The following is a 20056-nucleotide window of genomic DNA, read 5'->3' as shown; positions in this document are numbered from 1 at the left end:
AGAAGTAAAAACAGACTTAGAGAGCGGCCGGCTGGGAAAATTAGAAGAGGGAACAGCCTAGACCCAGAGGGTGGGTGTGATGCCGGCCCTGCCCGGGTCAGAGAAACAGAACAGCAGCTGAACGCGCGGCTCGCTGCTCATTGGAAGTGATCCACATCTCAGGTGGTCACTGAAGAGGGAAAGCCGCGAGTAACAGGAAGCACGGAAAAGAGTACCAGAAAGAGAAAAGGTTCTTCAGCTAGAAGGACCTGCAGCAGCTGCTGTGTGCATTCGCCCTGCTGCTCCTGCAGCGCGGACCTCAGCCTGCTCCCCGCTCTCCTCGCGCCCTGCGGCTCCCGGCTGGTGCTGACCCCTGGACGGCGGGCAGGGAGCCCGGCCTGCTCCCCGTCACACGCTCCCTGTGTGCAGCAGAGTGCGCGCTCCCGAACAATAACGGGCCAGGAGATGGAGCACGCGCCAGCAAAGAACAAGAGGCTGGGGGTGAAAATCGGGGAACCAGACACAGCGCGGACAGCTGTGTCCACGCGTCAGGAAACCACAGGTACAGATCATCCTGTCGCCAAGCAAACCAAACACGGGCGAAACCAAACGTCCATGATTCCGGCCTTCATCCAACTTTATTTGCATTGTGGTTTTGACCCCACGCACACCTACCCAACCTCCAAAACCCTTCTGTGGGCTTTGGGTGCCATGGCGCATCCTCTGGGAACCTTGGGGTCAGAAACTTGCGCTCCTGACGGGTGGGCTGAGTCAAGTACCCCGTTGGGCCACGGCTCCTGTTGATGCCCGACTGTCTGGGGCTTCTGATAATCTCAGGACCTTAAGACACAGTGCCTGCCCCTTCTGGGGCCTCGAGCTCTGTTCATTGGCCCCTGCCTCCCTGGGGAGTGCGCTTTGCTTTTAATAAGTCTTCCTTAGAGGGTCCTGCTCAATCCTTTGGGATACCAGGAGCCTGGACCTGGTTCCCTGGTAACAGTGGAAGCCGGTGGCTAAATTCATTACCCTTTCCCGCAGGCAGGTGGTCCTGAAATGCAAAATCAAGCGATTAGTCATACTTTTTGTGGCACTGACAATTGAACCCAGGACCTTTGCACAGACATCCTCGGCTCTTTTTAAATACTGAAACGGTATCTTAGGTGGGCCAGGCTTTGCCTCAACTTGCAGTACTTCTCTCAGGTGACACTCATGACAGCAAGCAGCAGCCCACTCTTTAAGGTAACTGCAAACACACCCTCCCGCTCTCCTCCTTCCACTACTTTCCACTCTCTCCTGCTTCCTGGAATTGTCGTCCTCAAGGAAATGGAAACACAAACTTCTTCTCAGGATTTTTCCTGTGGGGAACAAAAGCTGAGAGATCTGCCTCTCAGAGAGGCCCAGAAGCAGACCTCGTGATGTGACCGCAGGTTTGATTGTGACCCAGGTTTGGGCCACGTTTGTTTCACAGCAGGGTCAGTGGCTCCATGAATCCCTCCTGAGGTTATTTCCCTGAGGTTATTAGCATCTATGCAATTCCCAGCACAGAAACCAGATACTCGGTGTAGATAAACTTTATCATCTGATAGTTTCCTAACATGAACTAGTCATCCAATATACATGAGAACAGGAAACCCTCGAAATTCAATACTGTTGTAGGAGTTGCAGGGAATTGTACCATTACTATAAACTTGAAGGGAAAAAGTGGTTTGCCCCTGTTGTATCCTCATCTATTTCACCTGAGTTCTACAAAGAACATATCAAGATTAAACTAGTGGGGGTAGTAGATTGAAAAATTGTTGGGCATGGTGGTGCACACCTGCAATCCTAGCACTCAGAAAGCTGAGGCGGGAGGATTGCCATGAGTTCAAGACCAGCCTGGGTTCCATAGTGAGTTCAAGGCCAGTCTGAACTGTGTAGGGAGACCCTGTCACAAAAAGAAAAAGAGAAAGAAAAAAAAATGCCCCAAACTATAAGCCAAGTAAACCTCTTTTTCTTTATAAATTACATCAGACTTCGGTAGCCACCAGCCAAATAGAACTGATACTGGCAATGCAGCTGGAGTAAGGCCCTGAGGGTCCCACGTGCTGCCTGGTGCTAACCCTGTTACTAGGTTGTGGGGAGGCCCAGGTACCCAAGTCCAGGACCAGGTAAACTGGGCAGGGCGTGGGGATGCTGGATTGCCTGTCTGAGAGCTGCAGTGTCCTCAAGGAGACCAGCCTGGGCAGAGGGCACATGGGGGGGGGGGGCTAGAGGCCAGGCGGAGTCACCTGGTGTAGCAAATAAAACTGCAGGCTACCTCATAAAATGTGAATGTAAACACCATTTTTTGTGCTGGGAATTGCACAGATGCTAAGAAATGCTAAGCATGTGTTCTGCCACTGAGCCCTACAACCAGCCCCCCAAAAAAGTACAAAGCGCCACAAAATATTCAGTGCATACTTCTAAAAGTTATCTGTTATCTGCTGGTCTCCTTGAGGACACTGCAGATAACTTTTGTGCTGGCTGTGGTGGTAGGTGCCTATACCCTTAGCATTTGGGAAACTGAGGCAGGAGACTGCTGTGAGTTTGAAGCCAACCTAGGCTACACGGTAAGGTCCAAGGCCAGCCTGACTCAATAGCAATACCTTGTCTTCCCACCCCCCAAAAAGAAAGTATCATTTATAAGAGATTCAATTTTAAATTAGCGTGTATTTTGTCTGGCAACTCCAGGCAATGGGAAGTCAGGTAGATTTAGGGAAGAAGGGAGAGGAAGGGGCACAGAGGGAAAGAGGGGGACTCAATGGCGGGGGGAGAGGACAGGAAGTGGAGGGAGGGGCTAGGGAGGTGTCGGAAGGAGCGCTGGGGTGGGAGAGAGGCAGGGGAAAGGGTCCTGGGGTTGAGGGGAAGTGGCAGGAATAAGTTGCAGCAGGAGAGGGCCCGCCCTGGACGTGAGGGAAGCGGAGGACTCAGTGGGAGAAAGCAGAGAATGGCCGGGCAGCAGGGCCTTCGGGGAGGAAGGGAACTCAAGACCGTGGGCGGACAGGAGTGGCCCCGAGCCCAGGGAGACTGGGGGGCCCACTGGGTCCTCACACCTGTGCAGGAGGCCAGGACGAGGCCGAGTTCCCCGAGCTACCACCACCGGTGGCCTGGGACCAAAACCCTCAGGGACAACACCGGACCCCAGGTCCTGGGGACCTGGAGCTTTTCAGTTCTCTGAGCCCAGAGAGAGCAGAAGGCAGCCAAGTGCGGACCGAGTGACAATTATCCTCCCTCCATCCAGACAGTTCGGAAGCTTTGGGCAGGGGAAGGCCTTTCCCCAGGGCACCCTGTGTGCAGGATAGAACTTGGGTCTCCAGGCCTCCATCCCACATCTTCCCACAATACTTATTACCTTGATCTGCTGCCCTAGTTTGACCCCAAACTATCCTTTTAGATAGATCAACCCCAGCCTAATTCCCAAGTCTTGCTGCTGTTGCCTGTGGGTCTCCCTATTAAAAGCTTTCTCACGTCATCTGCCTTGTCATGAGCCAGTCCTCCACATCTGCCCCATCCGTGGGTGGTTTTCCAGTGTTGCCATGAACAGTTATTTATGTTGGGCACTGCACAAGAGCACTATACCCAAGCAGGTGCTGCTTTTGTCACAAATGTCTTTATTACTTGAAAGTTTTGTTTCTTGTGTTATGCCTTCACTGCAGAGTTTGCATGATGGATAATGTATTGCAATTCTGTTCCAGCAGGTGACAGTAAAGTGTCTTGTTCCCATAGGAAACAGTTTGGAGCAAGAAAGATCTTGTTGATCTTGTATCATCTAAAATATCTTCTAAACCAACAGCTGCTTCTTCACCTGTGATACACCAAGCGTCTTAAAAAAAAATATATATATATGTAGATTATTAAATATATATATTGGTGTTTGCACCTCAGCTGTATTTGGTATTTCATGTCGCAGTTCAAATGTTCAGCTAATTGTTTACTGACATAGACTAAAATCGTCGCATTCCAAACTTAAATCTCCGAGTCTGACTCAGCGCCAATCGATGTATGTTAACCAACATCCAATTACCTTTAGTAATCCACAAAAAATGTGGATGGGCAGAAATTAAAGGATATTATGTAGTAGCTGGCTTGTTATAGTCTTATGGCAGTTAATTATTTCCTTAAAAATGTCATCATTATGAAATAAGGTCTGATTCAATTCTAATAACTTGTTACCTCATATTACTTTAAGATGTTAACATTCTAAGATAAAATATGCAACATCTATCAGGAAACAAAAATAATTAGGATCAGAAAACAAGAAGCTATTGCAAAATTAACTGGGGCATTGAAGAAATGTTCTGGGGAGTAGAGTGGGAGAGGAAATAAATTTCCAAGCTGCAATTTTGGCCAAATGTATCACAGATCCATTAATGATTAAGCAGACAAAGATGAATTTACCTTCCACCTCAATAAACTAAGGAGAAAAAATTTAAAAATGACTGGGAAAGGAGGGAAATGAACAGTTTTTAAATTATATACATTCTGCAGCTCATGCTCCTGTAGTAAAATGCCTCAGGCTGGGTCCTTTATAAAGAAAACAGATTGACTTGCTCCATAGTTCTGGCGGCCAGAAAGCTCAAACAGCATAGCATCAGAGACTTAGCAAGGACTCCCGTGTGCATCAAAGCATGCAGAATGGGCCATGGTGGTCCACACCTGAAGTATCAGCTACTTGATAGGCTGAGACAGGAGGATTGTAAATCTAAGACTGGGCAATTTAGTCTCAATAAAATAAGAACTTGGAATATAGCTAGCTCAGTGGTAGAGCACTCACCAACTATGTGCAGGGCCCTGCAAGCTACCTTTCAAAACAAAACAAAGACCACTTTGGGGAAACAGAAAGGGCATGGTCTCATGCAGAAGAATCAAGTGCATTCATGAGAACTGCTCCAGTCACACAAGACCTGACACACCCAGACAGGTAGCATTCATTCACTCATGAGGGCGGAGCACCCGTGACCCAGTTCCTTCCCCTGGGCCCCGCCTCGTGAGGTTCCATCACCTCCACATGCCACGCTAGGGACCAGCTTTCCAGTGCAGGAGGCTTTGGGGAGCAAACCCCATCTACAGCAGACGTGCAGCAATGACACGAGTTATGTGAAAACGAGAGGGTGAAGGCTGCATCCACAAGCCTGTGCAGGGTCCCAAATGGTGATCCCAATCAGACATTTATACATCCACAGTTATAGCAGCATTGCAGGAGCCAAGAGGTAGGGACGATTTGATAGCCAGCAGCGGATGGATGATCGGGTACACACAAGGGGTCTAACCATACAACGGGATATCTCCAGGCTTGAACAGCAGGAAATCCTGCTACGGGCTACAACATGCACAACTGTGAGGACATTATGGTAAGTGAAATAAACCAGTCACAAAAAGGCTACAGTGTGAAGCCAGGTGTGGTGGCGCACCCTTGTAATCCTAGAATTTGGGAGGATGAGGCAGGAGGATTGCAATGGGTTCAAGGCCAGCCTGGGCTACAAAGCGAACTCAAGGCCAGCCTGAACTGCATAGTGAGACCCTGTCTCAAAAAGACAAAAAAAATCCAAGCCCACGAAGTTTGATTGTACAAAAATAAAAGTATGATTGCAAGGTATTTATCTTGTCCGTAAAGACAAAGTAGCATGGTGGCTGCTAGGGGCTGTGGTTGGAATGTGCCTAAAAGTTTAGGTGTTGGAATCTTAATTTTCAAGTTGCAGGTGAGTGGCTTTCAGAGGTGGGGCCTTTTGGAGCTAATTAAGATGCATGAGGTCATGGGGTGGGGTCCCTTCGATGGTATCAGTAGCTGCATAAGAAGAGAGAAAGCCCTGCTTGCAGCTTGGTCTGTCTCACTATGTGATGCTTTTTGCATTTTCACCTGCAGGGAAAAGGCCCACACCGGGTGCCAGGGCCAGGCTCTTCTCTTCCTGCTCCTCAGCCTCCTGTCCTGAGCTAAATAACTTCTACCCTTTAGAAATGGCCCGGTGTACGGTGTTCAGTTATTGCAATAGAAAATGGACTAAGACACCAGGGGCTTGGGGGAGGGTGGGTGGCAGGAAGAGGAGCTATTGTCTAATGAGTAAGAGATTTCAGTTTTTAGATGTTGGTTGCATAACAATGTGAATATGCTTAACACTGCTGAATTATGAAAATATTAAGAACGGCTTTGAGAAAGAAATATTGATGCTGCAGGCAGAGTCTGTGAAGACAACAAGAGCAAACATTGGCACACAATGTGCATGATTCAGTTTTTAGCAAAGCAATGATTAGAACTCCCGAGAAAGAGAGATTCATAGTTCAGACATGTGCGGGAACAGCTTTGCAGAACGTAAAGGCTGGAAACAAGCAATTCGCGTTCGTTATTAGGGGTTAACCTGTTTAAGACGCATTTCAACTATGACACATTCGCTTAATGGAATCATCTCACACTAAGACAAGAAATACTAAATGTTTGTCATCTATTTGAGCCACAAAGACTGTTTGTCATTTAAAAGTCACTTAAGGAGGGGCTGGGATTTAGTTCAGCGGCATAAGCACCTGCCTTGCAAGCAGGCGGTCGTGAGTTCGATCCCCAGTACCAATTTAAAACAAAAGTCACGTAAGGGCCAGGCGTGGTGGTGGACACCATGATCCCAGCAATCAGGAGGCTGAGGCAGGAGGGTCACTGAGTTCAAGGACCAGCCTGAACTACAATGTGAGATCCTGTCTCAGAAAAACAAAACAAAACAAATCAGGTGAAGACACTGAGGAGCAGCTCCATGGTGTGGCCGCATCCTCGACCCCTGGTTCTCCAGCTCCTCCAGCTCAGCGCCAACAGGTGGAGAATTCTTCTCTTGGTTTTCAAACTTAGTTCCAAGTCTTCTTTTTTAAATTTTTGCTTCAGTGTCTTGAGGATCTTGACACCAGTCTATGAAAATTAAATTCTCAGCTGTTGGTGACTCGTGGGCAACACACAGGTGTGTTTCCCGGCCTGTCAATTGAGTGTGACTCTGAACCCTTTGGAAAGGAGTGAGACACAGCTTATAATAAACTGGGTAGTGAAGCTGGAGTAGGGTCACTTTATGAATTGCACATACATTATGAATAGTTCCTCTCCCCTTTCTCTTTATGGGCAATTTATTGTGGCATGGATTTTCCTGTACAGCAGCAACAAATAAGCCACACTTTGGTAAAATAGAAGGAAACCCATCTGTGTTTGGATAGATTCACCGGGATAAGAATCCCAAGGCTTTGGCCAAGTGGGCAGAAGACCAGACAGGCTTTGCATGGATGTGGCCATCCTGACTCAGCTTCCCCAAGAGGGTTCACCATTTAGGCAGACACGTGCTCGGGACCTGTGGGTTCGCTGGGAAGAGAGAATGAAGGCACTTGCGGAATTACTTGCTTGATGCAGAGCAGAGCATACATGCTGCAAGTTGGATGTAGCTATTTGTAATTCCTTGTTCCAATAGTTTTTCACTGCAGTTGCCCTGTTGGTTTGGGTAGGAGAACAGATCCCAGTGGAGACTGTATCAGGCATCACTTGCTGGTCCTAACAGGCTTCCTTGCAAAATGCACCGGAATGCACCAGAAGGCGCCCAGAAAGTAGCCAAGTGTTGGATACAAGTTAATGATCCCAAACCTTTCAGGAACCAGCAGCCTGAAGAGTGAGCGAGTGAAGATCTACCAGCTGCTTTCAGCACGCAGAAGGACAGGTCTTCTGGCATCAGCGCCTTCTCATCCCAGTGGGAACGAGGGCAAGCGCTCCACAACACATCCCAGGCGCCGCAGCGGAAGTCACACTCAGGGAAGCCGGGTCAGTGCCTCACGCTGTGCCCACGGAGACACTCAGCAGCCTCGGCTGTGGAAGCAAGGACAGAGCTGCACGGGCCCTGGCTCTGCGGTGGAAAGAGGTCCAGTCAGGAGGACACACAGAGCAGGCTTGCTCCAAGGTCAGTGGCAGAAGCCAGCAGGCAGCATTCAGAAGGAAATTGTTGCCACTGGAACCACAAGAGACTCAGTAGATTTCAGTTAGTTATTTGGAAACCTTCTTCATGATGGGAAACAGTTACATTTCCAATGCATTCTTTCTAGTGACATTTCAGTGGTTAGTAACATTTTAATGACTGTTACAGAGCAGGGGTGGTAGTTTGTATATAAGGAACTTGGTCAAAGACTTTGCCTATTGTAAATATAGTCACAATTAGTACACAGCCATCAATGTATTTTTAATAATTTTTCATGTATGGTAAAAGTAAGTTGCAAAATGATAGTGTGATATAAAATTCAAATGTTTTTAGAGTTGGCGTTGGAAAATAGGAGACTTTGAGACTTGTTTAAAAGACTTTATTAAAAATTTTGGAAAAATTTGGGGGCTGGGGATTTAGCTCAGCGGCATAAGCACCTGCCTTGCAAGCAGGCAGTCATGAGTTCAGTCCCTGGTACCAATAAAAATGAAAAAGACAAAAAACAAAAACAAAAACAAAAATTTGGGGAAAATTTTGTTAACTTGACCTAACTTTGCACTTTGTCTTAATAAATTTTTGGGGTTTAGTGGGGGAGGTACTGGGCATCAAACCCTTGCATTTGCCGCTGAGCTGTAGGCCCAACTTAATAATGTTTTAGAAAATATGTACAATCAAAGGTGGTCATGGTGGTGCATGCCTATAATCCCAGCACTTGGGAGGCTGAGGCAGGAAGATCACTGTGAACTCAAGGCTAGCCTGGGCTACAAAAATGAGTTCAAGGCCAGCTTGTACCACATGAGATCCTGCCTTAAAAAAATTATATATATATATATATACACACACACACATATATAAAATTTTATAAATACACACAAATTCAGGATTAGTGTGTGTCACCCCTGCTCCCACAATGTATGTTCTAAAGTCTCGTGTATTCCTGAACTGCTGAAGGATCCTGCACTAACTTCCCCTTGTCACCCTGTTTCTGTTCCTTTATAGCCAAAGTGACTTTGTTACTAAAGTATGTGCAAGTACTGAAAACAGTTCGGCTAAAACTTATGCTGAGTAGTTATGGTTTAGGTCTGGAATGTGCCCTCCCCCTCAAAGCAATATTCAGAGGCCAGAGTGACCACATTATGAGGACTCTAACTCCATTCATGGATTAATCCATTGCCAGATTTGTGATTTGATGGTGTATTGGGAGCTAATAGAAACAGGAAGTTGAGCCTAGGGGAAGGAAATGGGTCACGGGATGTGGTTCTGGGAGCTTTACCTTCCCTCCACTCTTTCTGCTTCCTCCTTGCCCGGATGCGAGCTGTGTTTCTCTCCCACACCCTCCCACCATGAACTTTCTGCTTCGCCATAGGCCAGGGAGTAACAGAACCTGGGGACCACGGGGAAACCTCTGGAACCATGAGCCAGAAAAACTTTCTGTCCTGGGAGTTATCTATCATTCTTGAGTTGTTTGTTAACCAGTGGGAAGTTGACTAACACACTAGATGTCCAGGTTATATCTGTTTCTATATGTAAACCCCGTGGTATTTTGTCAACTAAATGGCATAGCTAGAGACAAATGACTCACACATTCAATAATCTACTTACGAAAAGTAAATCTGAGGGAAGATATTCTGAGAGGCCAGGGTATTGCAAGTGTGGTGGAAAGGGAGACATGCATAGAAACTGGGGGGCTGTAACAGCATATCTAGGGCCTTCGGACTCTGGTGCTGTGTTAGATGTGTTACTGCAGAAACTTCCAAACTGAAGCAGACGTACCGGGAACAGTGTATGCACCACGCAGACTCAACAGGTAACAGCACATTCTGAGCTTGCTTTGTCCCGAGCCAGGTGCTCGGCAGAATCAGGCGAACGTTCAGGGCCTGGCAGGTGAGGGCATCCAGACAGTGCTCCACAAGGCAGGTGGATGTGAGTCTGAGGTGGAAACTCCTAACCTGTTTCCCTTCTCACTTACTTATTTTGCAGTTTTTAAAGCTGGATAAAAGATAATGCAGCAAAAAATTTTTTTCCAGTTATGTTGAAAGTTTAAAGATCGTTCCAATACTCTATTTTTAAAAGTCTAATAAATTTTGGAATATATTAAAAGCATCACACCACTAAGAATTCTATTCACGCTGGACATGGCAGTAACATGCCTGTAATCCTGGCACTCTGGCAGGCTGAAGCAAATCACAAGTTTGAGTCCTCTCTGGATGACTCAGTAACTTAGGGAGGCTCTGCCTCAAAATAAAATAAAACAGGGTCCAGGGATGTAGCTCAATGTGAAGGCCCTGGGTTTGATCCCCTGATGCTCTACCCTTACCAAAAAAAAAAAAATCAAGGTAGCAGGTGACCCTCTTAGACATCACTCATGACACTGATAAATATTTAATGTTAGAACACAAGCCAAGGTTATACACCTGGCTTTTGGAGCAAAAGTAATATTTTGAACAAAATATTATGCAGGCACCCAGTTTAACACCAAATGAGTCCCGAAGAGGGGGAGGGGGAAACAGGATCAGCTCTGAACTTCTGGGTCTGAATGACTCAAACACTGTTCTCTGTACATCTGCTTCCCTTTGAAACTTCCTACAATACTACATGACGCACCATAATGACTCCAAAAAATAGTTTCAGTGTCTTTCAATCTGTTAAGCAATTACTAAGGTTTGACAGCTAGTGATTACAAAAAACACCCCAGAATCTCTGGGTTTCTGGGGAGCCTGGATCCTGGAATCATTGTGAGGTGCTTAGAAAGTCACTGGTTTGGACTGAGCTACTGCACTAGGTCCAAGTGGCCAAACAAAGAGAGGTCACCCATGCCCATGCTGAGGGTCCACGCTCCTGAAATTAAGTTACTTGTCTGACCTTCCAAGAAATGGGGCCAGGGGGACAAGTTTCCAAATATAGCATTCTAGCCAGCATGACAGGCTATTTTAACATTTGTAAGAAAATTACTTTGAGAGACTGAGGCAGGAGGATCACAAGTTCAAGCCCAACCTGGTGACTTAGGGAGGCCTGTCTCAAAATAAGAAATAAAAAGGGGCTGGAGATGGGGCTCAGTGTGAAGCCCCCATCAATCCGTAGTACCCCAAATAACAATAAGAATATTTGTGAAGTGACCACTCTGCTTTTTCGTCTCTGTTAATGCTTCTGTCTGTAAAGTCAGCTTCCTTGGTTCGGTGCACAGGTGCCCTTGCTCTGGTTAATGGGACACAGTGTTAACAATTTCAGAATGGCAAATAAACACAAGACCTTTAAATTAAGTTTAGAGTAATTTTTGTCTTTTAACACTAGCAGTGGTCACTGGACCCATACCGGCCTCATGGAGGAACCCAAGCCAAGCCCATGACGTCCTGAACAGTGTGTTTATTGCCAGGGATTTGAGCCAGGCTCTTGCATCCGCGGAGGGCTGCAGGAGGAACCCTGTACTTCCTATGAACCCAGAAATTATGTTACACTACGTTTTGTAATTACTGCCCCCCATAACAGGGAACTTCCTACCTAGCTCTTGACTGGGTTTGCAAAGGTACCTGGAGATTTTCAGAGTCACACACACACACACACACACACACACACACACCCCAAGGCTGTTCTGGCTACTGTATGAATCACCACAGAGACCATCAACTCCTCCACGTTCTAGAGCGCTTCAGAGAAGCCAGCCTCCTTCCTGGACAGACCCCATGCTCCAACAGCCCCTTGCTGCATCCTGCCCACTAACTCAAATCTGGGCAGGAATCGATGACCCAAGAATCTGAATGCAAAACAGGTGGTGGGGAATGAGACTTCACAGAAAGGGCAGAGATTGGGCAAGCTGAGGGGGAGAGGGTGCACCTCCGTGGGGCCCGCCGTGTCTGGGTGTCTCCTGTCAGAGGGTAATCGCACCAAGTAAAACAGGCAGAGGAGACTTACCTAAGATTTTGCCACAGGGGTGAGAAATTAGACTCAATTGCCCTGAAACCACGGGAGGAGGGCTTTTCAGCACTGGATGAGCTGGTCCGCAGAATGTGTGTGCATATGGAATTATTCATGAGATTGCAGAAGGTTACCTCGTTGATTCCGCCAGCTGATCACTATTGCGTGCTGCAATTAGCCTACCCTCCCCACAGGCTGGGAAATGGGGCGCTGTCTCTCTTCACCACCTCCCAGATGTGGCTGGCAGGTTGTTGAGAAAGGCGTCCCAAGGGTGAAACCTGGCCAGCAGAGGACTCGCCTCCATCTCACTGGAGGGAACATTTTCTACAGTAAGTGCTTGTCTTAGTTTTTCTGTTGCTACAACCCAAAAATACCACACAGACCAGGAAATCTATAAAGAACAGACTTTCACGTAGCATACGTTTCTGGAGGCGGGAGGTCCAAAGCATGGTGCTGGCTCCGCCGGGGAAGGCCTTCCTGCTGCCCAAGATGGCGGGGGGCATCGCATGGCGAGGCAGAGGGTCAGCTAGCTCCTCTCTCCTGCCCCCTCTCCTCCTCCTCCTTTCTCCTTCTCCTTCATTTCCTGCCTGTCCTCTTTCTTCTCCTCCTCCTCCTTTTTTCCATTCTTCGCTCCTTCCCCTCCTTTATCCTTCTTCTTTGCCTTTTTCGCCTCATAAATCCTGGTGTCCTTATCTAACCTTAATGACCCCCGAAGGCCCCACTTGCAAAAACTATTCACATGTACGAATTTGGGGATTAAGTTTCCATCGCAGTCAACTTTTCAGAGACATTCAAATCACAGCCGTGCTCTAGGAAATTGAGATCAGAGGGCTAGAATTAGGATTTTTTTGTTGGGGAGCCACTGGAGATCGAACTCATGACCTTGTGCTTGCCATCCAGGTGCTTTTGCCGCTGAGCTAAATCCCCAGCCCTAGCAAGTTTTATTTTAAGACAAAATATTACTAAGTCATAAATTGGCCAGGTTAGGCTCAAACCTATGTCCCTCCTGCTTTATCCCCTCAAAATAACTTTTCCGATAAAGGTTGAAATGGTCTATCATGATGACTAAAATGATGTATTTGGAGATTTGGTTATTCTCTGTCTGTCTGTCTCTCTCTGTGTCTGTCTCTGTGTGTCTTTCTATCTCTCTCTCTCTCTTCCTGTGTTTCTTTCTTAGAACACCACTATTATTTGCCTAAGATTTTGTTAAGCTAAGGGGACCTGAGCCCTCTCAGTCTCTGCCTTATGTGAATGGAAGCCCGTCCACCCTGGAGTCTGTGGTCCTAGGGCTCTGCACATGCCCCGTGTCCACCCCGCCCAGCATAGTGAATGGGCCTGACCCTGGCAGCAGCATCTCCACGCAGCAAAGGGCACAGGTCAGGAAGCCCAGTTTGGCATCGGTGCCCCAGCTCCAGCAGCCCTCCGAGGCACTGCCCTGCATGTCCCACCTGCTTGGCATCTGATCATCTACCTGGGTCTGTGCCTGCAGAGGTGACAGGGCCCCTCCAGATGTCTGCTGGTCTCTCTTTCTCTGATGAGTTTTTTATTTTGCCAATGTTTAATATGATTATTAATATATAATATTTTATTCTTTTAAAAATTAGCTTCAGAATTTCCCACATGAGCTCGGGGTGTAGCTCAGTGGTTGGGCACATGCTTACCGCGGATGAGATCCTGGGTTCCATCTACAACACTGCAAAAAGATGATATTGACCATCCTTCACCTCTCTGTGAGTGACCTATAAAACCATGCGAAATAAAATCAGGGGTGGAAGAGCCACAGATTGATATGAGCTAGGGTTGTCCCAGTGCCTCGCAAGCCTGAAGCACAACTTTGTCAGAGCAGAGCCAGAAGGAGCAGCCGCGCACAACGCCACACTGCTGCTCCATCTCCGTGGGCCCTGCCAGGCGCTGAGCGAGCTCACCAGCTTTGCCAGCCTGCTCCCTCTTCTCTGCCTCAATCAGCGCCTTTGCTTTATCAAATCATCATCATACTTAATATTTGTGCTGCCAAAGGAAATGCTCTCGTTTGTTTAATAAATGCTAAACACCTTCAGCGGGCACGCTCTGCCCATCAGTCCCATTGCCCTTTGAGTGGTCTGTGTCCCCATTTATATGCAGTCACGCCAGGTTGTGTGTGTCTGTCTGTAAACTGTGTATACACATCTCTGCGCTCTCTCTTCTGTGTCCCTCTTCTCTCTCTGTCTCTCTGCGTCTCCTTCTTTCTCCTCTTTCTCTTCCTCCTCTCTCTTTCCCTGTCTCTGATTCTCTGCTGTTTCTCTTGATGTTTGCCTCGTTGGTTCATTCATTCACCGTCACAAACATCACAAACTGCCTCTGGAGGCCCCTGGGCATATCGCAGCCTGATGCAGAAGGCAGATGCCAACCCAGACTACTTCAGTCAGGACTGGGACACAGCGAGGTGTTTGAGGTGGAGGAGGGGTACCGAGTGGGGACAGCGGGATGGCAGAAGGCTGTGGGAAGGAGCGGTGTGTGTGCCTGACAGTCAGATGCATGGCCCAGAGTATTGGGGAGGTATGTGTTGGAGAGGGGAAGAGAAATCAAGAGGCCAAACTCAGACTAGAACAGATGCAGAGAGGAGGATAGGGTGAGACCAGCAAAACACAAATCCTATCAAAAGCAAAGGCTGTAGGCCCTAACCCATCCTCAGGAGCTGGGCCCCAAGCCCCCTGTCAAGACCCAGGACTCAACTGGGCTCATGGAGATTACCTGCAAGATTACCTGTGAGGAACCCTGCCCACACGAAGGAGGGTGGGGTGAGGAATGCTGGCCCAGCTGAATGCCAAGGTATCCGAGGCTGAGCAGGGAAAACCAGCCAGACAACAAGTCAGAGTCCAAGCAGCTGTCCTGCGTGTCACAGCTCAGCTCCAGGCTCGCGATGAGGAGTTCCAGGGACTCTCTGCTCTATCTCTTTGGAATAATGCTGCTCTGTCTACCAGGTACCTCAAATTTGAGCGCAATAGTAAGAAAAGCCTGGATCCCCGGGTTTGAGGGAGGAGGCTGAGCCTGGATCCCTGGATCAGAGGGAGGAGGCCTGGCCTGGATCCCTGGGTCTGAGGGAGGAGGGACCAGGGGCTCAAACTTCTGAGTCTTGATGAGGAAAGCACTAGAAACTGTGTGTACTTCATTTCTCCACCCTGCACACACACACACACACACACACACACACACACACACACACACACACACCTGGTTCCTCCGTCTGTCATTTTCGCCTGCATCTGTCTTCCTGCACACAACGAATTTTTATGTAGGTGCACGTCTGCAGGAGTTTGCTTGCTGTGTGTGTCTGGGTGTCCCTGTGAAGCTCCTTGCTGGTATGCATTTCTCTGAACCACATTTCGGTGTCCGGGTGTAAGAAAGTGCTTTAGTGGATCTATCTACCTCTGAACTTCATTTTCTCTGTAAAAAGTGAACACGTAACGCTGTGTGTTTTGTACCTCTGGTTTGGGATGTCTGTCTGAGTACTTAATGTGTGCTTTCCTTTATGTATATCTGCATTGCATGTCTGTACATATTTTGTATCCATAAATGGTTTTAAACTAAATTTTATTTTTATGGTCTTATCTCCAATGCGTCTCTAATTTTATGTGTTTGTGGCTTTGTTGTTGTTGCTGTTGGTGCAGGGGATCAATTCAGGACCTTGCGCTTATCAGGCAAGCACTGTGCCGCTGAGCTAAACCTCCGGTCCTGCGTGTTTCTCGAGTCTGCAGTTCTTTGTCTCCGCGTCTCACTGCTTCCATCTCACTCTCTCTGGATGTGCTTCCAGGTCCCTTTGCATGCCGTCACTGTCACCACACATGGGACATTCTCCTCCTGGACCCACCTCGGCATGCTTGGTGCTGGGGCTGGGGCTGGTACTGGGCGTCCACCCCGCAGGGCCCAGTGAGGACCTTGAGTGACAATGCAGACCCCTGCATGGCTGTCCTGCTGGGTGTCTGTGATCACAGCAGGAGCTGCTTTGGTCGTGGTGGCTTGCACTGTGTCCGTGTGCAAACGTTCTGTGCGTGTGTTACTGGGCTGACTAAGTCTGTATGTTGTGGCCAGGCTCGCAGCTCACTCTGCCCTTGGAGCGCCCTGTGTCCCAGCCACTGTCTTTCAGTGCCACTGTGCCTTGTGAGAGTTTCATACGGGAAGGGACGGACAGAGCCGGAGGGTGTGAATCACTCCTCCCACTCTGCTCATCCTTTCCGACTCTCTTATCACCATCTCCGAGGGCTCCCTGGATGAGGGTGGGGAGCTGGAACAGTTTGGAGGCAGAAACTGGACGGGCAGCTGCAGAGTCCTTTACTCAGCTATGAAGCAGCCGCAGCCATAACCAGCCACAGCAGCAGACGCTACTCCAGGGCGAGCAGACCTGGATCCTGCAGAGCAGACTGCACTGGCTGCCTGGCTGTCACCAGCAGGCCCAGTCATGCGTCTGGGACAGGCTCAACGCCTCACCAGCCGGCTGACCACCCTGGTCCCTCCCCAGGGTCCCGAGCCCTGCAGTGCTACAGCATAGAGCACGTCTACTCCGGACCTTTTGACATCAGTAACATGCAGCTCCCCAAGATCTCCTGCCCACACGCATGCTCAGAGGTCATCATGTCCCTGGACACTGGTGAGGAGGTGGAAGAGAGGAGCGAAGGAGGAATGGGAAGGAGGGAGAGGGGCAGGGATGGGGGAGGGGAGCAGGAGGAGCCAGAAAAGGAGGGGGTTTTGGTGGAAGGAAGGGGGGGTGGCACAGGCCTGTCATCCCAGCACTCTAGGAAGCTGAGGCAAGAGGATCACAAACTGGAGTCCAACCTGTGCAACTTAGCAATTTAGGAAGACCCTGTCTGAAAATAAATAAAAATAAAGGGCTGGGGATGTAGCTCAGTGCAATAACTTTTGTTCAGTCACAATCGCCAGGGCCGCGGAAACAGAGGAGAGAGGGTAAGGCTGGATGGAAGGAGAGGAAGGCGGGAGGGGAGGAGGGTCAGGAAGAGGTGAGGAGGAAAGAGTAGAGCGGAGAGTAAGGATGGAAGCAGGAGGAGGCAGGAGCCAGGGACCCAGAGGCCGGCACCAGGCCCCGCCTCCCGCCGCCCCCCAGGGTACCGCAGGCCGCTGACCGTGCTGCAGAAGGGCTGCTGGGAGGGCCAGAAGATCGGCAGGGTAGAGTCTCCTTGGATGGCGCTGCCGCCTGACTACACAGAGGTGCATGGCTGCAAGGAGGACCTGTGTAACACCAAGTTGCAGACCCACGACAGCATCCCGGACCTGAGCAGAGGTGTGCGGGGTGGGGTGGGGTGCAGCCTTCTTTAGGCACCTGCTCCCAGCCAAGCCAGCACTCCAGCCTCCACTCTGGGCTAAGAAATGCACAGCCCACACTACCGTGCAGGAACAGCTGGCTAAACGTGTGAACCACCCACTTTTTGGCAGCCCCGAATCCACAGACGCTCAGCGGCACGGAATGCTACATGTGTTTGGGGATGCACCCTGAAGACTGCTCCTTGGAAAAATCCCTTCTGGTGCGGTGTCATGGGGACCAGAGCGTCTGTTACCAGGGCAGTGGCCGAATGAACACCGGTGAGGGGCTGGAGAGGTGGAAGGGCTGGGTAAGGGACGTGGAGGTCAGGCAAGGCTGAGGGAAGAAGTGCCAGGCCCACCGGAGAGGGCAATCGGGGCCCTGGTCTCGGGAGATCTGGGTGTATTTGGAGAGGAGATGCCTGGCCCTGGTGTCTCAGGTGGAAGTTTGGGCACAGATGCCTCCTTGGTCTCACCCCTGCTCACTGCCCGACCCAGGCAACTTCTCAGTCCCCGTGTACATCCGAACCTGCCACCGGCCCTCCTGCATCGTCGAGGGCTCCACCAGTCCCTGGACAGCCATTGAACTCCAGGGTGAATGCTGCAAAGGCAACCTGTGCAATGGGGGCTCCCTGAACGTCACAGCTGCGGCCGCCACCCCACTCCAGGCACCCCACACCCTGGCCCTGCTCCTCACAACTGCCCTGCTGGCCAGCGCTCTTGGAGGACCCCTGGGGTTCTCCAGGTAGAGGACACTGGAGCGGGTGCCTGCCCCTCCTGCTCACTGTGTCAGCCTGTGTCATGGGTCAGCGGAGAATGCTGTGCAAACAAGAGGGCATGCCTGTCCCTCGGCCCAAGGTCCTTCACGTCCCTCTCTCCTGCCTCCCCACCCCTACCCCACCTGCAGCTGGTCAGCAGGTCTGGAAGAGACTGGGCACCGTCCCTGTGTCCCAGGGGGTGGAGAGTCACTCATGTCCTGCCCACCTGAGGAGCAGTCCTGATATGGCTATGACATGGTCTCCTGGGCTCTCCCTGTCACGGCTACAGGACGAGTGACACAGTGTCTCTGCTAGCATCTTCCTGAGTGGCACAGAATGCTGTTTCCTGTGAGAGGCTGGACTCGAACTGGGCTGCCTGGGGAGTGGGATCCCAGCTCTGTCCTTCTGCCCTTTTTGCCGGAGTGACCAGCAGAAGAGTGTTTAAACTCTCTGTGCCTCCTCTCCTCACCTGTCTGGTGGAGGTGAAAGTAAAGTCTGTCATGATGACAGCCTGCTTTCCGGTGACTGTGGGGAGGCTTAACGAGATCTCTTGTAACACTAAAGATGCAGAAGTTGCCCAGTATAAGGGCGCCACTGTCATAAGCCCATGCTACCCACAAGCAAACTGGGAGACGAGGCCATGGCTGCATGGCTGGAGCTTGAGTAACAGGTGAATGGAGGCCCAGAAGTCCCACTCCCAGCCCCAGGAACCCCTAAGCAAGCCCGTCTCCCAGACACAGATGCATTCAGTCATCTGGCAGAAACACACACAAGGCAAGCCCGGAAGACCTGTGCAGATCTCTTCCTGGAGGAGGAAAATCTTGAGCAGAGATCCTAAAGGATAAATAGGAGCTGGCAAAGAGAAGCAGGAGGAGGGATGTCCCAGGTGGAGGCCTCAGCCCAGACAGAGGTCTGCAGGCAGGAATGCAGGGCGGCTGAGACACCGGCATGGGCATGGGGACGCCACACAAATGGGGTCCGACAGCAGGTCCTCATGTGCACCTGCCTTGCGATACTCTTTCTCGTCCTTCCTCCAACAACTCACTGAAGTGAGCAAGAAAGAGATTTGCACCCTGCTTTGGCCTGAATATTTGCCCCCTCCCATAGCAACCAGCAGGCAGAGAGGAAAGGGAGCAGCCTCCAGTCTCACCCCAGTGACTCACCTGCCAGCGGCCCCACCTCCCGAGGGCTCATCTCCTGACCTCATGCACTGATGAGTACGGCTTCCATTCCTATTCGGAGCGCCACAGGTCTTGGCTAGGGAGCTGAGTGGTAGTATAGAAACGAGTCCAGTTTACAAAACCCGGATGTGTACACACTGCATCAGGATCCACCACGCACTGACCCAATCACCTTTCTGGCTGACATGGCTTCCTTGATAGAAGCAAGGCCACCCCACCATATTTCACATCTTCCGTGTGCACTGGCTTGTCCTTCCAGTTTCTGCCATGAACTGGAGCAGGGTGAGATCCTCATTGGAAGCCCAAGATGCTGGCACTTCCCAGCCACTAGAACCGTGATCCAAAATAGACTCCTATACTTGACAAATTACCCAGTCTCAGGTATTCTGGTATAGCAACGTAAAACAGACTGAGATAGTGACCCTGCCTTTTTTCTAGTGAATGAGGAACTTCAAAGAGATGCTCTTGGGTTCCAGACATGGTTTTCCTGACCTCTCTGTGTAGCAGTCAGCCATTCCCCTTGGAAACCAAGATCAATAACTCCATAAAATAGGGTGATTCTCTTTCTCTGTTGATTCAGCAACTTGAGAACCCCAAAATGACCAGATGGCAGCTTCATCTTCCAATTCAGTGGAATCACTGCTGTGTCTTAGGATTCTTTCCATGGGAATTGAGACCACCAAACTGGCAGAGCTCAAAGTCGTGGCCGGAAGCAGGGTTTCTGCAAGGGGACATTTAGGCATAGCCAGAAAGGAGCCCTTGCTACTTTTTTGGTACCTAGATAAGGTGTGGAAGAGACAGCACTGAATACTTGTCCTTGACTCAAAGCAGATGCTGCATCCTGTAAGTTGGAACCCCATCCTCACAGGCTGTGGACCCAATAGCAGCCATAACTAAGTTATTTCATGGGTTTGTCACATGGGCTGCTTCAAGCGATGGGGTGTGAGGTAAGACCAGGGGAACCCATGGGCACAGCCCACCTGCGCGGTCATTCACT

General features: G+C 49.8%; 1 protein-coding gene and 1 pseudogene across 2 annotated transcripts; both read left to right on the top strand.

The window, feature by feature from the left end:
* Window positions 1–6960: 6960 nt before the first annotated feature.
* LOC111755390 (cryptochrome-1-like) lies at window positions 6961–8161 on the top strand (annotated as a pseudogene).
* Window positions 8162–12112: 3951 nt separating this feature from the next.
* On the top strand, window positions 12113–18387 carry Lypd5 (LY6/PLAUR domain containing 5). Of its 2 annotated transcripts, XM_063252253.1 has the most exons (6): window positions 12113–12160; window positions 13436–13561; window positions 16327–16455; window positions 16927–17103; window positions 17256–17402; window positions 17619–18387. In XM_063252253.1, exons 2-6 carry the CDS (start codon window positions 13498–13500, stop codon window positions 17867–17869), a joined length of 768 nt encoding a protein of 255 aa, XP_063108323.1. In that variant the 5' UTR covers window positions 12113–12160; window positions 13436–13497; the 3' UTR covers window positions 17870–18387. The 2 variants fall into 2 exon arrangements, with proteins under 2 accessions (XP_063108323.1, XP_003464704.3); XM_003464656.4 differs by lacking the exons at window positions 12113–12160; window positions 13436–13561 and adding an exon at window positions 14651–14791.
* Window positions 18388–20056: the final 1669 nt, after the last annotated feature.

This window comes from Cavia porcellus, unplaced genomic scaffold (assembly GCF_034190915.1).
Source record: "Cavia porcellus strain 051 isolate PalLab524CR breed Dunkin Hartley unplaced genomic scaffold, mCavPor4.1 scaffold_7, whole genome shotgun sequence".
Taxonomy (NCBI): Eukaryota; Metazoa; Chordata; class Mammalia; order Rodentia; family Caviidae; genus Cavia; species Cavia porcellus.
This window is presented reverse-complemented; position numbering and strand designations above follow the sequence as displayed.

Bases quoted from the DNA above. Each gene is read 5' to 3' on its own strand.
- Lypd5 (XM_063252253.1), top strand. From the start codon at position 13,498: ATGAGATCCTGGGTTCCATCTACAACACTGCAAAAAGATGATATTGAC. The intron at 16,456-16,926 runs GTGAGGAGGTGG...GCCGCCCCCCAG, and splicing joins CATCATGTCCCTGGACACTG to GGTACCGCAGGCCGCTGACC. The intron at 17,403-17,618 runs GTGAGGGGCTGG...TGCCCGACCCAG, and splicing joins CAGTGGCCGAATGAACACCG to GCAACTTCTCAGTCCCCGTG.